This window comes from Drosophila mojavensis, unplaced genomic scaffold (assembly GCF_018153725.1).
Source record: "Drosophila mojavensis isolate 15081-1352.22 unplaced genomic scaffold, ASM1815372v1 contig_136, whole genome shotgun sequence".
NCBI lineage: Eukaryota > Metazoa > Arthropoda > Insecta > Diptera > Drosophilidae > Drosophila > Drosophila mojavensis.
In genome coordinates, this window is record NW_025318667.1 from 31,690,319 (window position 1) to 31,713,648 (window position 23,330).

Consider the following 23,330-nt stretch of genomic DNA (forward strand, 5'->3'; position numbering starts at 1 on the left):
TATATGTATGTTGCTACGCAACAAATGTCGTCAACGTCGTCACATCGCGTCGTCATCCTCTATTTTCAAGCCAATATAGCGAACGAAAATTAACCAACGGAAGCAATACAACAAAGCAAAATAAATTTAAGTCGGATCAAAGTGAGTTGTTGCAGTTTACATACTTGCAGCAAAACGGCAAAGCACAAAAAAAGATTCAGCAACTGAACTGAACTGACGAAATAAGAACAAATTTCTTATCAGCAGGGTTCTTTTTGTTTTATTATTATTATTATTATTTTTTTTTTTTTTTTATAATGACGCAAATAGAGTGGGGCAAACCTGCAAAACGCGGCAACAAAGTAAAAAATGCTACTAAATTTTACAACAACAAAAAATAAATAAAGGTTTATTGTTTGTCGTTGGGTTGGAATTGTATTCAGTTCAATTCGTTATTCACCACTATTCACATTTCAATATTATTTTTTGGAAGCCCTTTAACTGTGTTCGCCCTGCCCACAGCACGAATTCAGTGTAGTTTAACTGTTAACCTGCAGTAAGAGCTGCTCTGCATACACACGACGCGTAAAACAGGGAGATGGAAACAGAGAGAGGAAAAGGTAGACGCAGAAAGAGAGAGAGAGAGAGGGAGAGAGAGCAAAGGCCCTAAAAGGCTAGCCAAGTAGTGCTGCCAACATTTCCGGCAATATGCCAAATTACACTTTCAAACCTGCTAGAAACGGCTAGATCAAATTCAAGAATAGCCAGAAATATAGCCATTTCAGTTTTTATACCCTGAACCCATTGAAAATGGGAAATCAGGGTATGAAAGTATATACATATATTCTTGATCAGGGCGACGAGCTGAGTCGATTTAGCCTTGTCCGTCTGTCTGTCCTCCGTCTGTCCGTATGTATGAACGCGTTGATCTAAGAAGATATAAGAGCTAGAGTCCATCCAAAAGAAAAATGATTAAGCAATTTAGTTCCAATAGTAGGTACACACTGCAGCCAATGCGTCTTTTATCTGTGCGTGCGTATGTGTGTGGGTGTCTTGTGTAAGCAGAAATACACGAAGAATTATTGAAATATCAATTGCTCGAGGGCTTCAAGGGATGTCGTACTCGAGAAGTTTCGACTAGAACTTTCTTACTTGTTATGAATTATATTTTTATTCGAAAATTGACTCAATAAAATCAATGACTACGAATTGTTTGTGCCAATAATTTTCAAGTACTTTGGAGGCACTTTAAATAATCGATTTTAAACAAGTAAGAAAGCTCTAATCGAGACTGCTCGACTACGAGATCCCCTGAACCCTTGGAGCAATAGATATTTCAATAATTTTTCGCGTCTTTCACAAGAAACACGCACACACACACACACGCGCACACACAGGCATACATACATACACAAACGCATACACACACACACATACACACACAAGCAACCACGCATAAACACGCATGGGCTGCAGTGTGCGCTTACTATGAGAACTTAATTGTTTAATAACTTTTTTATGGACGTACGATCTTCATGAAACTTTCAGATTATGATTATAACATGAATATGCATGTAATTGCCAAAGCACAAGTCTCTAGTATTTGAAATACGCTTTTTACAAAAGTGAGGGTGAGGGGGTGAATTTAGAGGTGGGGGTACATTTTAACAAAAACCGAACTTGTATAAATTTCATATAAGCATACATTAAAAATTTGGAGACTCTAGCAATAAAGGTGTAGAAGATATAATTTTATAACTGGTTTTCGATAAGGGTTTTAATCGATAAAAAAAAGATCGGGATGAGTTATCGATTTTTAATGATAAACTTGATATGCGCGCTGTAATTACGGACATTTAAAAAAAAATTGAAGTCTCTAGCTCTTATATCTTCTGAAATCGACGCGTTCATACATACGGACAGACGGACGGACGGACAGGGCCAAATCAACTCAGCTCGTCGCCCTGATCAAGAATATATATACTTTGTGGGGTCTGCCACGCCTCCTTCTGCCTGTTACATACTTTTAACAAAACCATTACACCCTGATTTCCCATTGAAAATGGGTTCAGGGTATAAAAATTCCAAATTTCCCGCCAGCAGATAGATTACAATTTTCCTGCAATTTGCAGTTGAAAACAAAAAAGAACGTTGCAGTCGGGCGATACCGATTGCAGAAGACTCATTCACAGCCCAAACGCCGCCAACCAGAGTATATAGTGCAATTTCAAGTCTAGTGCGCAACAAAAAACAGGGCGTGATCCCATTAAAATTGGAAAATCATCCATAGCTATTGCTATGATCATTGCATCATTGCATTCAAATTACGTACATATATAATGTATACAATTTTGATTTTTATTAAATATTTATATCCATATATTGGATACCGGCTTCAAGCTAGCAGCAGATCAGCGCGATTTTCTTATACATGTGCACACACTCATCGTCTATTCAATGCCTACAGACAGAAGCGCGCCTTTTCTCACGTTCTTAGAATTTCGATTGATTACTGGACTTTCTAGCCGTTACTATAGTTTTGTCTGATGACGCTCTGTTATTAAGCTATTCTATTTTAGCAACTTGGTGGTCAAGCAAAGCAGTGGCGCGGGTGCTAAGGGTGACGCAAATTATGTTAGAGGTTCGAAACCTCTTCGATGTTATTATTTTTATTTTTTTTCATACATATTTCGTTTTTTATAAAATAGATATTTTATTGGGAAGGTGCGAGCTTGAATGAATGGAAATTAATACTTTTATTTTCTTAGTCGAATAATTTTATTTTTGTTTCTTCTTAAATAGCCCTCAAATACATATACGCATATACATCTTTATTTTAGATATTTTGACATGAACATGCTATTCGGCGAGTTCAAATCCCGCGGAAAACTCTTTTTTGTAAATTACAAATCTTTGTTATTTTAGTTTTTTTTTTTTTATATTTAATTAATTTTATAAAAATGTTTCCTTCCGTGTTATCAATACTTATTAAGCCTATTTATGTGTACAAATACAAAAATAGATGGCTGACGCATATAAATGCCTTTTTTGCCACGCCCCAAGTGGGCGGATCGGGAAAATTTTAACACTATAAATCGGAGATATACACGAGTATGTGTTCCAAATTTCAAGTCTCTAGCTTCAATAGCGCCGAAATAGATTGCGTTCATACGGACAGACGGACGGACAGCAAGACGGACATTGCACAAAACCAATATACCCATTTCACTTTCGTGAATGGGTCTAAAGACCACGTCTGGCCGGTAAAAGGCTAAGTTGGCAGCCCTGAAGCCAAGTCGTTTGGGTTTTGTTTTTATTTTTATATCTTCTTTCCTTCTTTTCTTTATTGTTCGTTTGATTTGCTGCGAGAGCTCAATTTTTTTTTTTTATGCTCCGTCAACGCTGACGATGCACTGCTGCTGTAGTGCAACAAGTTGTTGCCAGCTAACAGCGCTGCCCACATTTACATATTTTTTTAAACTAAATTATTGTTAATAAAATAACATAAAAGCTTTGGGTTTCCATTTTAGTTTCCTTCACATGTACACAACATGAAATAATACAGTCGAGTCTCGATAATTCGTACCACGTAAATCAAAAATCGAAATAAAAATAAATAAATCGAAAGAAAAATAAATAAATAAATAAAAATAAAAAATACTATCCCCTTAAAAAAAAAAAAAAGAAAAAAATGTTCTCAATAATGATTTGAATTTCTGTCTAAATTGAAAATCGTCGGGATTGTACTGTAGTATAATAATTGCTCTTACTCTCTTGGGTGACATGATTACGCTTTCAAACTGTCTCTGCTGCACAATTACTTGACTTTAGAAGTTATCGTTATAACAAAACGGGAACAATACGCAGTCGCATAGAATACTTCGCAACAAAACATAAAAAGGCCTCTTCTCATTGAACTAAACAAACTAAACTCGTGAGAAGCGATTGTTGCTTTTGTTGCTGTTCAGTTTGATGTAGTAAAAATGTTGCTTCATTGATTTTAGCAACAGCTTGCATCAACCCCTCACGATGTCACGCCTCTGAGCAACTAAAATTTGATCAATTCCATATGTTAAAGGGGGAGAGAGAAACGTCAAATATAACATAATATACATGCGTATTTTTAGTTAATAAATTATATTGATCTCACAATTCACTCAGCAGACGTAATTATAACTAGAGATTTGAATATACAATTAAACATGAGCATAAGCACATACATGTGCACCTATAAATTTTCATACACACATTGATGCCAATTAAATTGTAAATTAATCTATGGCAATCCTCTTCTTGGGTACCCACAGCAGCAGGATCACAACAAAGACATTTTAACAGTATATGTAGATATATGCAATACTCACTTCTCGCGATGCAGCAAACATATGCGATCCTTGGCAACTTTCAGTTTTTTGGCTATAATCTTCTTCAAGCTTTCGATGCTAATGTGGGGCTCGACGCAGACGCTGAAATTGCCGCCAGTTGTCGTACTAACATTGAGGTTAATCATCATATTATTACGTTCCATTCCAGTTCCCGTTCCCAATCCAGTTCTGTTGGCAACTGTTGTCGAATTGTTGGTACTACTGAGCAACGCACTTGTTGTGGCCATTGCGGCTGCCATGGCCGCAGCCTGCGCAAACGTTTGCCTGCCAGCATTGTTGCTTTTATTGTCATCGTTCTTGTTGTTGTTGTTGATGCTGGTGTTACCAATGTTGCTGCTGTCGATGGCTCCACTGCTGCCACACCCTGCCCCATTTGTTGCTGCTGCCTCGTTTTTAACGTTGGCGTCCGTTGTGGCTTTCGCATTTGCCGTGTTCGTTGTGGTTGATTTATCCATCATTAAACAAATATATCTCTTTCACGAAACAAAAACAAACAAAAAGCAACACACTCAATCGGTCAAGGAAAATATTTAAAACAAAATAAAGGAAATTAACAATCAGCAATTGAAAACCCTGCACACAAAAAATGCGTCGAAAATCGCGTAACGGAGGCTGCGACGTCGATGACGGCGACTGTAGCGTTGATTCAATCGATTTTGTATACACACCACACCTTATATGCACGTACGTACACACAGCTACGCATACGCACAACCACACAGAGGGATAACGAACGTATGCACGCACAGCACGAAGAGCGAGAAACATCAACGTTGATAGGTGACGGCGGCTGCGCTGCTTCTAAATTTTTCGTCTATTTGATGTGTGGCGACTGAGAAGTGTCGCTGCTACTGCTGCCACCAAAGTATGGGGATGGTTGCGAGAGTTACGTGTATTTGGAAACAAGCTCAACGTGGCGAACGATGCGTGGTAGGTTTTTGTCGACCGATTGCGAAACCGTTTAGAGTTTGACTTGCACTGCAGTTGCTGTTCCTTCATCTACGATCTCTTGCTGGCTAGGTTAAAATGTTCGGCTTATATGTATTTGTGTTTATTGGAAAAATTTATTCCAATGCGGCGTATCTGGGCATATGGATCACTTGCTTTGCTTATTCATTTAGGCGCGAACACGCGGCAATTGTTCAGAATCTGATTTTATTTACAGCTACGAAATTGTAACGGATTCATTGCTTTGCTGTTGAGGGCTTTTCTAAATATGTGCTGTTAGCGCACACACAGCCACAATTTACCTTTATCTTTTGTAGCAATGGTCAAAGAATCAAATTACAAGCGGAGGAAACGTTGATGACCAACAAAATTAAAAAAAAAAAAACCTCAGCACACACACACCAGGCGTCAACGCACAGTCAGAAAAGTAAATCTCGCGTACCGAGCGTCGCACGTCCGCCTCGACCGGCTTTGGGTTTGCTTCTAAATTATCGATGATAACATTTTATTGAAAGGCTTGCAATGTTATCGGAATGCATCTGTTCACATAACATAGTTATGTTACTCAAGCCATTAATACACGGTTGAGTGTGTCACTACGAGGGCTGCCAACCCTCCGTCTTTTCACGTAGATCTCCGTATTTTAAAGGAGATCTACGAGCCTACGTGTGATGAGACTAAAACTACGTACTTTTAAAAAATATTGCAAAATACCCTAATATCAATATATTATGAATTAAACAAAAAAGGTAATAAGATTTATATTGGGTTAGCAGCACTAAATTCCGTTTTCGATATGTTTACGAATGCCAATGGGTTAGCAGCGCTAAATTGCAAAAAGATTGGCATCGCTTACTTTAGAATTTGTGCTTGAAATTGGAGGGAAAAAAATGAATGTGAATCACTAACCAAAGAACACATAGACCGGACAAGTAGTGTAAAGCGTTTTGCACACTTTTTTCGGGAGTTATCTCCCAGACCACTTCGTATTTGCTCGGCTCATCACTTTTTGGGTTCGGGCTACGAAAAAATACGAACGCACAATCATTTCGCTTCATGCGCAGTGTGACCGAATATGGTATTTTAAATACTTTTAGGTATTTAGTAGCATTTTTCTTAGATTTTATGGTATTATATGGTATTTTCGGCTTGGTCACACTTTAAGTCTTAATGAATCGAATGCTTAATGCTTAAGACTTGCTTAATTTTAAAACAAATAAATAGAAAACATGAGCAATAAGCAAAAATATAGAGCTGAGTGGGAGACTATGCCGGAAAATGAAAAATGGCTGGGCAAATAATATTGATGCGCACTGCAAAGCGTGCCAGACTGACATTTTGAGTAGGCTGGCGTCACTTAAGCAGCACGCGGCTACACAAAAACAAAGATAATATGAAATACTTCTGTGGAAAATCAAAGGTGAGTTCTTTATATGCTTTTAAATTATATGTAAATAATAACTATTCTTTTTTCAGATTCAATCGTTTTTTAAAGAGTCGGACAACACTCTAGCTACCTCTATCAAAAAGGCAGAAATTTTGTTTGCTGCAGCGATTGCTGAACATAAGATATCTATGAGAGCAATGGACCATATTAGCGATGTGGTCAAGCATGCGTTTCCCGATAGTGCCATTGCGCAAGGGTTTTGCTGCAAACGCACCAAAACAGCTTCGCTTACGTACAATGGACTGGCACCTGTGATGAAGGAGCAACTGATCTCTAGCATGAAACGGTGCGTTTCTGCAGCGGGAAGGCCTGTGTTCTCCATAATCATTGATGAATCGACTGATGTTTCGTGTACAAAGGTCTTGGCGTGTGTTTACCCTTATTTTTTTTATATATAATAAGTCTGGTATTATTTTTACATATTATAATTTGAATTTCCAGACGATTTATTTGTTATTGTATTTATAGTGGTATTTTGTAAAATATGAAATAGTATTTTATAGTATATTTTTGAGACCAAATTGGTATTTCTCGTTTGGTCCGGCGCGGTCACGCTGCGACTGCTGCCACGAACAGTGTTGCCGAAACTTTTTCAGCAAAAGTAGCAAAACCGAAGGCTGAAAGTAGCTAGAAGTAGCCAACTTTCTTCTAAAATAGCTGAAAAAGTAGCAAAAAAGTAGCAAAAAAGAAAACAGTGCTGTTTTTTCATAAAAAGTCAACTTTATTAATTTAATTCTGATAATATCTCATCTATGACCACCAGCTCGTCATTTTCACCATTGTCGCTTTTATAATTTGCCTTTTTAAGGTAGTTGGGTGGAACGCTATACTCATAGCAACATTTGCCATATCGGCGTAATCCATATGTTTTGTGGACATACAATCTTAATGAAACTTTCAAAACGTGATCATATGGCTAAAATGTGTGTACATTCCAAAGCACAAGTCTCTAGTACTTGAAATGCGTTTTTTACAAAATGATGGCGTCAATGGGTCAGGGTATAAAAACTGATAAGAAATGAATTTTGCATAGCATATTAGAAAGCTTACCTATTCTTCAGTTGTAGTATTAATTCTACACAAAGCTCAGTACATTTAAATCATTTACATTTAAAAAGTATCGAAGCGAATTTTGTTATAAATTCGCTTGCATTTTAGCTAAATTTAATATTTGAAAATAGCCAGATTTGTAGCTAATAGCTGTTTGAAAATTTTTGTAGCAATCGGCCTTAAAAAGTAGCCAGATCTAGCTACAAAATAGCTGATTCGGCAACACAAAACATATGGATTACGCCGACATGGCAAATGTTGCTATGAGTATAGCGTTCCACCCAACTACCTTAAAAAGGCAAATTATAAAAGCGACAATGGTGAAAATGACGAGTTGGTGGTCATAGATGAGATATTATCAGAATTAATAAAGTTGACTTTTTATGAAAAAAAAACAGCACTGTTTTCTTTTTTGCTACTTTTTCAGCTATTTTAGAAGAAAGTTGGCTACTTCTAGCTACTTTCAGCCTTCGGTTTTGCTACTTTTGCTGAAAAAGTTTCGGCAACACTGGGTCTATGTGTTCTCTGGTTAGTGATTGCGCCGTCTTGGCAAATGTTGCCATAATAATGAACTGCCACAAAAAAAATATATTAATCTTATAAGTTGCATCGATAAATATGCAACTTCTTCAGATTGTGACTTAGATAAAATAAGTGCACAATTAGACATTTAATATTTATGCTTTATTTCATGTATGGCCTTTTTTAAGCCTGTTTTTTAGAATCTTTAGCCCATTCTAGCTTATATTTTTAAGAAATTTGGCCTATTTTGTCGTTCAAAATCTGGCACCACTGGTTAGTGATACGACGAATATTTATATGCAACTCTGAGACTAAAGCGCCACCTACTTGAAGCAACATGGTTGCATTCGTTGTCAGCTGTCAGTTTTGACAAACGGAAGTGACTTTCTTGTGTCAAAACGGTGTCGAGTTCTTTTCGTTTAAAGGTCTCTTGTGCGAAAGTTGTGTTTTTCCGTGCATTTCACGTTTCGTGTCAAAAACTATAGACTTAAAGTAAGAGGTCTTGCAAACTATAGTGATGCTTTATACAAATTATTAAATAAGATAAATAAATGAAAAGCGCAAGCGATGCCTTATATACAAGAAGATTAATATTCGTATTATAACATGTTTCTACTCTCATAGAATGCGTTACGTGGCTGCATACCTGTTGGCTGTTCTCGGTGGTCAAGATAGCCCCGCCAATGCTGATCTGGAGAAAATTCTTAGCTCTGTGGGTATTGAGGCCGATGCCGAGCGTCTGACCCGTGTCATCAAGGAGTTGAAGGGCAAGAGCATAGACGATCTGATCAAGGAGGGTCGTGAGAAGCTATCATCGATGCCCGTTGGCGGTAGTTGTGCTGCTGCTGCACCCGCAGCCGGTGCTCCAACGGCTGCTGCTGGTGGTGATAAGAAGGAAGCCAAAAAAGAAGAGAAGAAGGAAGAGTCTGAGTCTGAAGATGACGATATGGGCTTCGCTCTCTTCGAATAATCCAACTTCTTTCAACATTCGTATGTACTGCGTAAAACATTTACAACAGCAGTACTTAAGGTACGTCGTATATGCAATAAAAAACCAAAAAGCTGGGGGGATAGGCAAACACCTGATGAACCGAACTTACACCATCTTTCGACTGATCACACACGTTGATGCCATACAAGTTTCACTGATTCATTTGCCATCCCGCTTCCACAGTAGTTATTTTCGCTATTTTCAACGAAACGTACTGTTTCATACTTTACTAATGTTTTTTATTTCATCTCTTGCAGAACTGGGCAGCACAATCATCGACTGCTTACACAATGCCACACATTGCTTAAAATGACGTTCAAATCTTGTTACTACCACCCGACAAATATATTAAAAAAAAAAAAGGAAACTTTAAAACGTTTATTTCTATGAAATAAAAATTTGCAGTGTTTACGCATCGTTCATCGTCATCTTTTTTTTTTTTTTTTTTTTTTTATTATTATTATTTGAGATGTGTGAATATGTTTTCTTATTCGTTTAATTTAGTTTTCAAATAGAGCAATTTCTTGTAAGCAAGAATTATAAGCCGCAGTTGCTGGTACCGCAGACCGAGTTTATGGAGAATCATTAAAATAGCAACGTACCAATCTAGGTACACCTAAAATGGTTATTTTTATTTGCTTGCGATGTATCTTGTTTTTGTGTAGAGAAAATGAGTATTCACGTATTCATAGGCATTCGCTATTTCGCGGTTACAATTTCCGATCAATTGAAAAGTCTCCATTAAATGCAATAAATTCGACTTATAGCAAATTGATGACAAGTCAGTTCACTTAAATTTATGGAATTTACTCAATCAAATTAGATGTTAATATTGAAATGGTCACAAAGCAACATTTTAGTACACAGTTGCACTTCTATTTTTATAGCAGCAGCTGCATATATACATATGTATGTTCATATATACGCAGATAGGTTACATGATAAAATTTTAATTGAGACTAACTTCGTAAATCCTCATTCACATAAATGAGCGGGACTTTTAGTCAAAAAAGTTTAGAATACTTTCCTTTCGGCAGAGTTTCATATAATTATCGCAATCTTGGTCTTTCAGGTAAGATTTCGTTTTGTATTATATTTGAGCTGTGTACGCGCGCGCTGTAATCGATCAAAGATGGCAACGCTCGAGTTCTGGATAAGTACTGTTAGATCTCTAATGAACCGCTTATCCGCGTGAACTCTACAAATGTGCGGAAATGGGTCTGGATTGCATGGATAGCTGCAGTCTTTGAGCTCTGTTCATTCGTTGAAGTCGAAATATTCGTGTCTAATATCTGTTTTTTTTTTTTGCACTGTACTCTACCATTTTGTTTTTTATTAAAAAAAAAAAAATGACTGCCATCCGCAATATGTCTGAGTTCCACAAGCGCTTCGAGGCGGCCGAACATAAAGTGATTGTTCTGGACTTTTATGCTACCTGGTGCGCTCCGTGCAAGGACATTGACAAGGTGGTGAAAGCACTCGCGCGCCAGTACGCCAACAAGGTGGACGTAATTAAGATTAATGTGGACCGATTCGATGATTTGGTGGAAACCTACAAGGTGCGCAGCATGCCTACATTTGTGTTCATCAAGAACAATCGAAAAATTGGCCGAGTCATTGGAGCAGATGAGCACAAACTAAAGCAAACGTTATCTAAAGTCTGCAAATAATTAGTAATTTAGTGACGCAGGCGTCGTCTTTGATTAACTGATTGATTATATGTATAACTGTGTAGCTTGTAACATGCAACGCCAGCCATTTTGAAAAAAAATTTGTTCAGACATAACCTTTAAGTTCCAATCTGATATTATTTTTAACTTATCAAAACATGTAATAAATATGTAGCTTTAGATATAATTAAATACATATATATTTCATATACATAAGTAAAATGATTTAATGCCACGAAAAGCATATACATGTAAGTACATACTTGTTGTTCTGTATTAACCAAATATCTAAATATAACAAATTACATACATATGTATGTATATTCGCTTCTTTCCTTATTTTATATATGTATACATATACATATATGTATGTATGTAATCAGAACGATGAGCAGAGTCGATCCGTGTGTACCATGTATGCCATACCCATTTGATATCGTTTTGCAAGCGTAGAATCAATACCATATCAGTGAGAGACTATCTTCCCCTTTATATATAATTATATATAACACCATGTATAAAAGTAGAATGATTGGAATAGTAACTCTCTTGGAATAGTCCCAGTCGAGTACGTCCGACTACAGCTCACTACTTGTTATTGCTTGAATTGTTTGTTTATTTTCTACAATTCTGATTTTAAAGATTTATGCACAGTAGTTAGTCATATACTTCTTCAAAATTCTTCAATGTTATCAGCAGATGATCTACAATATAATTCACTATTTGATAATAATTGGATATTTTAGCAGCTTTAAAGTAAATTTTGAACTGCTTGTGCTAAGCCCTTATAGGTTCTGAGACTGACGTATAGACAGGCAGATGGATAAGGTTATATTGACTGAGGTGGTCGTATGCATATTACATTCATTTTAACGAAAACATTATACCAGTTTTTCCCATATTCAATGGGCTCGGAGTATACTAAGAAAAACAGTGTGAAACAACTTAAATTAAGGTCTAGGAACTGCAGTATTACTTGTGGTCTTCGAGAATGTAATCGCTCTGGGTATATCTTTGGCGCTGATCTGGCGTTAGCGCCTGTAAATCATCTTCGTCCGTTGTTGTTTCGGCTACGTAATCCTCTAACTCCCGTTGATGCTTCTTGCGCTCAGGCGTTTGCTTGCGTTCTCGTCGATTAGCTAGAAATTCTGCAAAATGGTTGCTCTTCAAAGTGACCACGTTGGCCTCAACCTCAGCTATTTTATGATGCATGCATACCAGCTCCGGGATTAGCTGATGTCGATCTATTTGTTTATGCTGCTCCCAAGCACTCTTTGATTTGCGCATTTTGACCAGAATCTTGTCCATGATGAGGCGATGATCCAGGCCGAGCACATCATGTCGCATCTCAGAAAGCTGCGTTGTAGGCGACAGCGTTGCAGCATTACCATAAAACTCTTGACGCATTGTCTGGGCGGCATCGAAGCTGTGTTTTAGCTGTTGCTCCACTTGCATGCCCTGGCCATCAAGTTCATATTCAACTGGCTTGCTTAAATTGAGTGAACGCAAAATCCCCTCCACATTATTGATGCTGCTTCCACTTTTGTCGCGCACGAATTTGATGCGCGGCACCTCACCCATGAGCCGCAGCTGAGAGAGCTCGTGGCGAAGCTGCCCGCTGCAGCGTTGTAGGTCCGCTTCCAGCGAAATATCGCTGCCCAACCAATAGACATTAATGCAGCTGAAATCAGAGCAGATTTTCACGCGCGACACCTGCAGTCCGCGTCCCAGTATTGACTCCGCGGCCTGGCCCGTAGCTAGCAGGTCGGTGATATGGGTCATGAACAGTTTATTCAGCACAGACATTCGTCTCGTATTGTTCCTAGAGCCGCGGAGCTTGCTCTTACCAAACTGAGATGACTGAAACATCACACTGACCGATTGGAAGGAGCCGCTGCTGCTATTGTTGTTAGAGCTATTGCCGTTGGTATTGTGGCAAGGATACCAGTGCTTTTTTGTGCCTGTCAAACGACTACCAAAGAGTTTACTTATAATGTTGCTCTGCCTCGTTGCATTTGTTCTGATTGCGTTGTTGCCCTTGGCGCGTCTGCACAATGAAATTGGTGGCAGCTGTGGCAGCTGTGGCAGCAACCGGTTACGCAACATTTCATATTTTCCTTTTTGTATGATATTGTCAATCCTTTTTATTTTATCTGCTTTTTTATAGTTCTTATACGAGAATACGTATATTACCCGTTATGAAAGGAAAATTGCAGCTTCTTTGTATCCTGTGCTTCCACACAATTATCGATAGTTCATACGAGCAACATGAATGAGAGCAACAGACTTTTTGGTACGTGTCAAAACTATGGACTAGTGCTGCAAATCCATCGATGGAAATATCGATAGTATCGATGGACTTTCTTTTGTTATATAGATCGATGGAATTTTCTCGATGTCGATAAATCGCTACAGACGCCAAGCACTAACCAGAGAACACATAGACCGGACAAGTAGTGTAAAGCGTTTTGCACACTTTTTTTCGGGAGTTATCTCGTATTTGCTCGGCTCCTCACTATGTCCGGTCTATGTGTTCTCTGGTTAGTGATACTACTCAAATTTCATAAAATGTTCTCCTTCAGCTTTTTAAATTTTCGATGGAACCATCGATATACTCGATAGTTTTTTCCATCGATGGAGAAATTCTCGAGTGGAGCCACCATCGATGGATGTGCAGCCCTAATGCTTAGGTATTCATGAGACGCGTTCAGACACTCCATTTGGGTCTTTCGTAATACGGATAGTTCATATATAAATAAACGCGTTCGCGGATGAAGATTTCTGCCGTTTTATTTAGTTGCTTTATCATTTTGCATTAAATACTTATTATTTTTATTACTTATTTATTAATTTATATGCCAAGTGAATTTCTTGAAAATAAACCGGGATTTATTTACGTATTTGCATACACCACAGGCTCCCGGTATTCGTAGAGCCATATGTGTGGGTGTGTGGTTTCGCCGCTTAATTTTTGCTTAAATCAACAATAACTGCTAAACTAACACACGCAGCAAAAACATTACTAGGAACAATTAAAAAGGGAATTGACATGTCATATACGGAGCTGGAGTCTGGCTACCAGGATCTGCGTCAGTCCTCGCAGAACAACGTCGTAGCTTCGCATCAGCTTCACCAACAGCAAAATCCGCATACGCAACATCCGCAGTCGTCGCATTCGCACCGCGTTGGCTTCTACCTGGGCCACGATGGCAATGTATGCAGCAATCGAACGTTTTAGCTACTTAGTACAGATACGTATATAAATCTATGTACATATAAACATTTACATTTATCAGGCCATATCCATTTTATTAAATCTCGAAGCTATGCACAAAATCAATAACCTGCCGCCTGCTGAATTCGTTGTTTTTGTCGTTGACCCTGACTTTGGCAACTTCTGGTGCAAATGACAGCAACAGAAGCCGTTTTCAACAGCTGTTTGCTACTCGCTCATTGTCACGTTGCTTTTACTTTAAATCAAAAACATGTCCATTTTGTCTGCAGCATCTTTTTAACAAAGACGCATTTGCTAAATTAAAAATATCGACACACACACACACGCTCTAGATATGTATGAGTATGTGTACGTATACATATATATATAAGTTAAGCGCTCCCACACTAGTGTACTAGTGATTGGGGACGCTGTGTTGGGTTCTTGTGAATATATAACAACTTTGAGTTCAATGAAATAATATATTTTATATAATTTGGAACAATAGGTCTAAACTCTCTCTAGTCCGAATATAAACTGAACTAAATCTGTTCCACTGGTTAGGTTCTCCCCTTGAATGTCTGACTGGACTCTCCAGCCTCCTTAGATTGTCGATAGTATATGCGTATATGTATTTGAGGGCTATTTAAGAAGAAACAAATTTAAGCTTATAAAATTATTCGACTAAGAAAAAGAAAAGTATTAGGTGCCATTCATTCAAGCTCGCACCTTCCCAATAAAATATCTATTTTATAAAAAACGAAATGTGTATGAAAAAAAAAAAAATTACAATAACAAGAGGTTTCGAACCTCCCCTACTCTAACATAATTTGCGTCGCCCTTGGCACCCGCGCCACTGCTTTGCTTGATCAGCTACTTGCTAAAATACAATAGCTTAATAAGAGAGCGTCATCAGACAAAACTAGAAAGTCCAGAAATCAATCGATATTCTAAGAATGTGAGAAAAGGCGCGCTTCTGTCTGTAGGCATAGAATAGACGATCGCGCTGATCTGCTGCTAGCTTGAAGCCGGTATCCGATATATGGATATACACTTGCCAGAAAAACTATGCGTACAGGCCTAATGTGCGACTTTGATAGAGAATAAATATCATAAATAAGAGTATTTTTATAAATATTATATTTTTTAGTGAAAAACTGTTTAATAACACACATTTATCAACCATTTAAAAAAAAAATAATATTAAACAGTTTTTTTTTATATTTTAAGTAAGAAAAAAACAACGAAAATTCACTTGGAAAAAGTATGCGTACAAACTAAAAAACAAAACAAAAATAACTTTTTTTCAATGAAAATTGGAAAATTAATATAAGGTTGGCTACCCCTTTCGCTTCTTGGTCTCTTCCAACCGTTTTGGCATCGATGCCATCAATTTCCGGGTGAAATCAGCCGGAATTTTGAGCCACTTCTCCATCAGAACCGATTAGAGCATGTCCTTTGAAGTAATTATTCACTCTCTGATCCTGCGCTCCAAAAAATCCCATAACTGCTCTATGGGATTAAGGTCGGGCGACTGAGGAGGCGATGAAGCTGGTGTCTAGTATTGTAAAGCAACCAGAGCTTGACATTGTGAGCTGTGTGTTTGGGGTCATTGTCATGTTGGAAGACAAAGTCCTCCCCAAGACCCAATTGTCTGGCGCTTTGGTGTAAATTGGTTTTTAGTATATGGAGATAATCCATATTATTCAGTATGGACTCAATAAAAGCCAAATTGCCCACTCCACTTGCTGCCATACACCCCTACACCATTACGCCACCTCCGCCGTGCTAAACGGTTGGAGCTAGATTTTGTACGTCGAATGCAGTGCCTCTCTTTCGCCACACAAGCATTCTCCCCTTGATACCAAATATACAGAATTTGCTCTCATTACTAAATATCACTTGGTTCCATTACTCTGGACTGACTTCTAAGTATTTTCTGGCGAAATCCATCTGTTTGATTTTATTTGCTTCAGAGATAAGGTGCTTCCTTCGAGCAACAGGGCATTTAATTCATTTTTCTTTAAAAATTTTCTTACGGTGTCTTTGTGAAGCTCTTTTTTGTATTTCTCTTTAACTTCCTGATTAATCTTGGCTGCAGTTAATGCGGGGCTTAACCGCACCGTCTTCAGCACATCCCTCTTCTCACTCGGTCAGCTTTGAGGGCCTCCCAGAGCGTGGCTTTGACTTTACTGAGCCAGTCAAATTAAAGTTATTCACTACTCTTTGGACAGAAGAATGCATTCTGCCAACAATTTCGCCAATTTCCCTAAAAGATTTCCCTTCATCGGGTAATTTCACGATGAGTTTCCTCAAATCGGGATCAATCTCTTTAGTTTTCCTGCCCATGACGAAATCTATCAACTTAATGACAAAATTTGCAAACCAACACGTGATTGACATTCTTTAATGCTTTTTTTTTTTACCGTAATATTCTGTTTAACGGTACTAAAAGCTTCACACGATTATTAAGAAATGTGGGTTATTAGTTTGTACGCATCAAAGTCGCACATTAGGCCTGTACGCATAGTTTTTCTGGCAAGTGTAAATATATAATAAAAATATAAATTTTATAAATTATATATGTATGTAACTTGAATGCAATGATGCAATGATCATAGCAATAGCTATCGATGATTTTCCAATTTTAATGGGATCACGCCCTGTTTTTTGTTGCGCACTAGACTTGAAAATTGCACTATATACTCTGGTTGACAGCGTTTGGGCTGTGAATGTGTCTTCTGCAATCGGTATCGCCCGACTGCAACGTTCTTACTTGTTTAATTTTTTTTTTTTTGGTGTGCCAATAATTTTGTTCAGCTAAATCGAGGTTTATTTTTGGTTATTAAAATTTAAAAAAATGTACGTTGAAGTTTTTCGCAATTCTATTTAGTGCCAATAATTTAGTTCGTCAGTCTATGTACATGTAAATGTATGTAAATACAGAATGGGAAACAGTTCCGATAAGATTTCCCAAAATAACGGCACAGATAATGAAAGCAGGCGTCGCAGATGGAGTCGTAGTCGACGTCGACTCACGGCAGCAGGAGCGTCTTCAGCATCAACTGAAGGTACCACAGCCGCACCAAGTGTAGCTATACCAATCCGCGGGGGATACAATGTCAATGCGCCTCCCGCTTTAACGCACGTCAGTTCGACGCCAAATTTAGGTGGTGCGTGATTTTAAATTCTTGTACGCTGATAGTCTGTCTAAATGATGCACTGTGGCTGTGCACACAAATATGTTCTTGCTTTTTTGAGTATCCTTCTTTCTTTCCCTATATAATATTAGAAACACCAGTAAATGAGGCTCAGGAGCCATGCTCTTCATCATTCTCTTATGCGGTGAACATTCATTTGTATTTATTTCTTGTATGCATTGTGATTACGTTGCGTTTGTTTTAGTTTCATTTTTTTATTTTCATGTACGTACGTATGTATGTCTCTTGGTCTGCCTGCGACACCATTATACCAATATTCTTATTAATTGCTTTTGCATTTGTTTGCTTATTTCAAGGCAAAACTAATTAGTATTTGGTACATCTGCATAAATATGTACATATACATATATATGTGTTTATTTAAATTATGAAATTTTATTTGCTTTAAATTTACATATTTAATCGCTGTTCAGTTCGTTTTTATACCGTGAACCCATTGAAAATGGGAAATCAGGGTATAATGGATTTGTTAAAAGTATGTAACAGGCAGAAGGAGGCGCGGCAGACCCCATAAAGTATATATATTCTTGATCAGGGCGTCGAGCTGAGTCGATTTAGCTTTGTCCGTCTGTCAGTATGTTTGAATGCGTCGATCTCAGAAGATATAAGAGCTAGAGATTTGAAATTTTTTTCCTAGGTCCGTGTATAGCACGCGCATATCAAGTTTTGCTTTAAATATCGATAAATTGCCCCGTTATTTTGTTATCGATTAAAAACATGATCGAAAATCAGTAATAAATTTATATCTCCTACATCTTTAAGGCTAGAGTCGCCAAATTTTTAATGTAGATTCATATGTACTTTATAGAATTTCGATTTTTGTCAAAATTTACCCCCCACCTTCTAATTCACATATTTGTAAAAGGCGTATTTCAAATACTAGAGACTTGTGATTTGGCAAATGCATGCATATCCATGTTATCATAATTTGGAAGTTTCATGAAGAAAGTACATCCACCAGAAAAGTTATTAAACAATTAAGTTCTCATAGTAAGCGCACACTGCAGCCCATACGTGTTTAGGCGTGGGTGCTTTTGGGCGTGTATGTGTGTGTGTATGTATGTGTGTGTATGTATGTATGTGTGTGTATGTATGTATGTGTGTGTGTGTATGTATGTGTGTGTGTGTATGTATATGTATGTGTGTGTATGCGATTGAAATAGCTATTGCTCCAAGTGTTCAGGGGACCTCGTAGTCGAGCAGTCTCGACTAGAGCTTTCTTACTTTTCTTTTTTTTTTTTTTGACAAGCATGTTTGATTTTAGTTCAAAATCGAGTGACAGGGTTTTTTTTTTTTTTTTTTTTTTTTTTGGCAAAAACTTTAAGTGCCAATATACTATCTTATTTGTAGCCATACATGTGTAAATAAAAAAAGCCAGATCACTCAGAGTTCAGGAGATCTCCTAGTCGGTTCCCCCCGTTAGGGTAAACTTACTTGTTAACTTAGGTATTTATTGCAAACTCAATATATGTATAACGAACGCCTATTATTCGCTATGCCGTCTGCTACTGCTCACTGTTTGTACTATGCTCATATCATATCATTATGATCACCATGAAAAACATGTGTAAATAAATTTCATTTCAAATAACACAAACTAATATAAATTATAATAAACTAAAATAACCAAATTTAGGATCGAAATATGTTGAATTTGTTTTAGTATTATATATGTTGGACAAATTTGCAGTAGTTAAAATATATATCCTTTCACTTGTATAGGGCGACACGGATTTTGGTGACAGCAATGACGGCATGGACTCAGATACGAGCACCTCTTCCAGTAATAGTAAACAGGTTGTTGTGGGCATCTGTGCAATGGCCAAGAAGACACAATCGAAGCCTATGAAGGAGATATTGACACGACTTGGCGAGTTTGAGTTCATCAAGCTGGTTACCTTTGAGGAAAATGTGATATTGAGAGAGCCTGTGCAAAATTGGCCCATATGCGATTGTCTTGTGTCTTTTCATTCCAAGGGCTTTCCACTGGAAAAGGCTATCGAGTATGCCCAGCTACGCAATCCCTTTGTGCTCAACAATTTGCATATGCAATACGATATACAGGACAGACGACGGGTTTATGCCATACTGGAAAAAGAGGGCATTGAGATACCGCGTTATGCTGTGCTCGATCGAGATTCTCCTGATCCGAAACGTAAGTGATAGATTATCTAACTCAACAGTTCGTTTCAATGTAGATCAATTTGCAGATCATGAACTTATTGAGTCCGAAGATCATGTGGAGGTCAATGGCATTACATTCAATAAACCATTCGTTGAAAAACCCGTTTCGGCCGAGGATCACAACATCTATATCTACTATCCGACATCTGCTGGCGGCGGTAGTCAGCGTTTATTTCGTAAAATCGGTAGCCGTAGCAGCGTCTACTCGCCGGAATCGCGTGTCCGTAAAACTGGATCATTCATCTACGAGGACTTTATGCCTACCGATGGTATGCTAACTTGTTATCTGTGTTCTTAATATATATATATATGGCATATATTAATAATGCTATACAGATATTCCAAAAAAGTCCTACCAATTAACTGAGAAATATACATGTTTCGTGAATCCCTTTGAGCAATATCTATACCAATCATTTTTCGCGTCGTTCTGCACACACACACAGACACACACACACACACACTCAGACACACACACACACACACACACACACACACACACACACACACACACACACACACACACACACACACACACACACACACACACACACACACACACACACACACACACACACAAAAACAAACAAACAAACACACACACTCACACACACACTTTCAGATTATGATAATAACATGGATATGCATGCATTTGCCAAAGCACAAGTCTCTAGTATTTGAAATACGCCTTTTACAAATATGTGGGTGAGTGGATATAGGGGTGGGGGTAAATTTTAACAAAAAATTTTGAGACTATCTTTAAAGATGTAGAAGATACAATTTTATTTGATTTTCGATAAAGTTTTCCATCGATAACAAAATAACGGGATGAGTGATCGATTTTTAGTAATAAACTCGATATCCGCGGTGTAAATACAGACATTTAGAAAGAAAGAAGTCTCTAGCTTATATATCTTCTGAAATCGACGGACAGACAGACGGACAAGCCAAACCAACTCAGCTCGTCGCCCTGATCAAGAATGCATATGGGCAATTCTCTAGTGGCGAATGTGACAGTCGTACGTATTTGGGTTAAAAAAAAAAGCCAAAACATTTTTTTATTTTGACGAATAGTGAATCTTTTAGCTCTTGATTAGCTCTATATTAGGTGTTAAATCTCATTTTAGGCAAATGTTAGTTTTCAAGATAATTACAAAAGCCAAGAGGTTCGCAGGCTACAAAAAATGTAAGTCGCTTTTTAAATGAACAGTTCAACCAGAGATTTTAGCGAAATCTTAAGTGACAATTTATTACAAATAATTTTAAATTATTAGAAATTGGCACATCTTGTTTTTTATTTGATTAAAAAATATTGAATAGTTTTTTTTTATTTTTTAGTTTTAATCAGGGTCGAAGGTGACGTGTCGAATGAGACATTTTTTCCACCATACGTTTTTTTTCTCTTAATTTTTTAGTAATTGTACATGAATAAAAGCATTAGAAATGATTTTCAATATATTCAATTTATTAATTATAATAAAATAGAGAAAATTCGAAGTATCATATATCATTGCATAGTGTCTCAATAATAAGAATAAAATGTGCAATAGAAATGCTCAAAACAGAACTTTTGCGCTTGTTCGGCTTTGTGTCTCAATATTTCGAGATGTAGTATGATAAAATATAAAATTGGTTTATATTAGTTAAATTTGATTTATTAGTTATAAAAAATATGTTAGCAAAACATGCTTTCATTGACTTTGAATGTTTTGGCTGTGGTTGACCTTTCTGGAGAAATGCCCATATACTTTATGGGGTCTGCCACGTCTCCTTCTGCCATTTCAACAAAATCATTGTACCTTGATTTCCATAGCTCGCAAATAACTGTTAAAAGTTTTTCGTTGTCACTGACACAATAAAAAAAACTCAGACAGAAACTGTTTTTGTCGCATCTGGCTTAGCTCGCTCGTTCAGAGCTGAAATTACTGTTCTGAAATTACAAATGAGCTGTTAATGAAAAAATACCCACATCACATAATTAAAAGCAAACAAATTTCATCATTACCCATTTGTCGTGCGTCTCGCTCGCTCGTTCGCCGATCGCTGCTCGCTGCTCTCATTGCCGAAATCTTTAAGAAAAAAAGTGGCCGCCAGTCGAACGCACTGAATCCAGCATTACCTTTACAACTTAGTATACTTTTCAGGCACTGATGTGAAGGTCTACACGGTTGGCCCAGACTATGCCCATGCGGAGGCACGCAAAAGCCCAGCGCTCGATGGCAAAGTAGAGCGCGATAGCGAAGGAAAAGAAATCCGCTATCCAGTTATACTCAATCACTCGGAGAAGCTTATCTCGCGAAAGGTGTGCCTTGCCTTTAAACAGACTGTTTGCGGCTTTGATCTGCTGCGCGCCAATGGCAAAAGCTATGTCTGTGATGTCAACGGATTTAGTTTCGTAAAGAACTCTAATAAGTACTACGATGACTGCGCTAAAATATTGGGCAACATGATACTGCGCGAGCTCACACCGACCCTTCACATACCTTGGTCTGTGCCATTTCAATTAGACGATCCTCCCATTGTGCCCACAACTTTTGGCAAAATGATGGAGTTGCGCTGCGTGGTGGCTGTCATACGCCATGGCGATCGCACGCCCAAACAGAAAATGAAGGTCGAAGTGCGACATCCCAAGTAAGTTAAACCAAGTAGCTAAAATTTCGATTAATTAAAAAAAAGCTTACAATGCACTATGAACTATGGGCAAAAATACCGATAGTGCGGCATTAACTGTAAATTTAAAGATAGAGCTTTGAAGTCTTGCGCACACGTTAGTAATACAAAATTTCGGATTTTTTTTTTTTTTTTTTTTGCCACGCCCTCACCCTTGTCTCCATACATGTGATTTATTTACCGATGAATATCGGTACGATTGCAAGCAATTTCATAAATATTATAAGTTTTAAATTTAATATACACTACATTTGCATTTTAGTTGGCTGATTTCTGAGAAGGGAGGTAAATGTCACATCCATGATTTTTATTTAATGCTTTTATGCAGAGATATTTTTGGTTAGATAGCCCGTTTTCAATTAAAAACGCTAATGCCACCTTCAGCAGTTATGGGTACTGAGCCATTCAATGATAGCTAATTATCCATATCTAATAAATTGTCACTGCTCATAGTTTTTTGTAACACATACATGTTATCGGTTTCTTTGATGAAACTCAATCAGCATATAGCAATATGAGTTTTGAATTATTGCTCTCTGAGGCAAGTTCAGAACCTAATTTCCTCTTTAATCGGGGTCCTGGTTCGTTATAGCGTAAGGTCCTCCGACCCCCCATATTCATATTGTTGCCGTGGCAGTGTATCGTAAGCTTAACACTAGATGCTAGCCAAGGCGTATGTTTTTGCTTAAATCAATTCAGATTACGATTACATTTGCGCAAATTATATCTAATAAATGATCTAAAATTTTAGACTTTTTGCATAATAATGTCCAGTTGCACATAAGATATATTTTCGCTGTTTACATTTTTCAATATAAAATTTCTTTTTTTTTTTATGCATTTTTTATTTGCAATCTGTCTTGTACAGAACAATAAGCAAATCTTTAAACTATAACTAAAAATAACCGGATGGTTTGAACTCCAACGAGATCAATACATATATATACATATTTACATATTTATAGCTTATCTACTAGTAACTCTAACTAACTCTCTACTAGTCTACTCTCTATTTGGCAAATCTAATACGTGGAATCTTTTTAAGCGTC

General features: G+C 37.4%; 6 protein-coding genes and 1 non-coding gene across 11 annotated transcripts in view; 5 read left to right on the plus strand and 2 right to left on the minus strand.

The window, feature by feature from the left end:
• Window positions 1–5,807, minus strand: part of LOC6586325 (midnolin homolog) — a 56,836-nt gene extending 51,029 nt beyond the window's left edge. The window contains exon 1 of the mRNA XM_002011905.4: window positions 4,344–5,807. Coding sequence (XP_002011941.3) covers window positions 4,344–4,822 — 479 coding nt within the window. The 5' untranslated portion in view covers window positions 4,823–5,807. The remainder of the gene's footprint in view (window positions 1–4,343) is intronic.
• A 593-nt stretch (window positions 5,808–6,400) lies between these two features.
• On the plus strand, window positions 6,401–7,204 carry LOC26527244. Its single transcript, XM_015160526.3, has 2 exons — window positions 6,401–6,732; window positions 6,789–7,204. The coding sequence occupies exons 1-2, from the start codon at window positions 6,706–6,708 to the stop codon at window positions 7,155–7,157; spliced, it is 396 nt and encodes a 131-aa protein (XP_015016012.1). The 5' UTR covers window positions 6,401–6,705; the 3' UTR covers window positions 7,158–7,204.
• A 1,507-nt stretch (window positions 7,205–8,711) lies between these two features.
• On the plus strand, window positions 8,712–9,750 carry LOC6586327 (60S acidic ribosomal protein P2). 2 transcript variants are annotated; one of them, XR_006357002.1, is made up of 3 exons: window positions 8,712–8,823; window positions 8,956–9,361; window positions 9,580–9,750. XR_006357002.1 is itself a non-coding variant. In XM_044008449.1 (2 exons), exon 2 carries the CDS (start codon window positions 8,957–8,959, stop codon window positions 9,299–9,301), a length of 345 nt encoding a protein of 114 aa, XP_043864384.1. In that variant the 5' UTR covers window positions 8,712–8,823; window position 8,956; the 3' UTR covers window positions 9,302–9,362. The 2 variants fall into 2 exon arrangements, 1 of the variants encoding a protein (XP_043864384.1); XM_044008449.1 differs by lacking the exon at window positions 9,580–9,750 and having other exon boundaries at window positions 8,956–9,362.
• LOC116804665 lies at window positions 9,409–9,488 on the plus strand. Its single transcript, XR_004364666.1, has one exon. It is a non-coding gene; the product is annotated as a small nucleolar RNA Me28S-Am982 (small nucleolar RNA).
• Window positions 9,751–10,689: 939 nt separating the features above from the next.
• On the plus strand, window positions 10,690–10,992 carry LOC6586328 (thioredoxin-1). Its single transcript, XM_002011908.4, has one exon. The coding sequence runs from the start codon at window positions 10,690–10,692 to the stop codon at window positions 10,990–10,992; it is 303 nt and encodes a 100-aa protein (XP_002011944.2).
• An 808-nt stretch (window positions 10,993–11,800) lies between these two features.
• LOC6586329 lies at window positions 11,801–13,300 on the minus strand. The gene has a single exon (XM_002011909.4). The coding sequence runs from the start codon at window positions 13,096–13,098 to the stop codon at window positions 11,965–11,967; it is 1,134 nt and encodes a 377-aa protein (XP_002011945.1). The 5' UTR covers window positions 13,099–13,300; the 3' UTR covers window positions 11,801–11,964.
• Window positions 13,301–13,690: 390 nt separating this feature from the next.
• LOC6586330 (inositol hexakisphosphate and diphosphoinositol-pentakisphosphate kinase) overlaps window positions 13,691–23,330 on the plus strand; it is an 85,096-nt gene continuing 75,456 nt past the window's right edge. For 3 of the 4 annotated variants that reach the window (XM_044009794.1, XM_044009796.1, XM_044009797.1), the window contains exons 1-4: window positions 13,691–14,206; window positions 19,150–19,582; window positions 19,638–19,880; window positions 21,744–22,242. In XM_044009794.1, the coding sequence (XP_043865729.1) occupies window positions 14,042–14,206; window positions 19,150–19,582; window positions 19,638–19,880; window positions 21,744–22,242 (1,340 nt within the window). In that variant the 5' untranslated portion in view covers window positions 13,691–14,041. Of the gene's footprint in view, window positions 14,207–18,854; window positions 18,874–19,149; window positions 19,583–19,637; window positions 19,881–21,743; window positions 22,243–23,330 lie in introns of those variants that run through there. The other variant, XM_044009800.1, reaches the window with a different exon arrangement.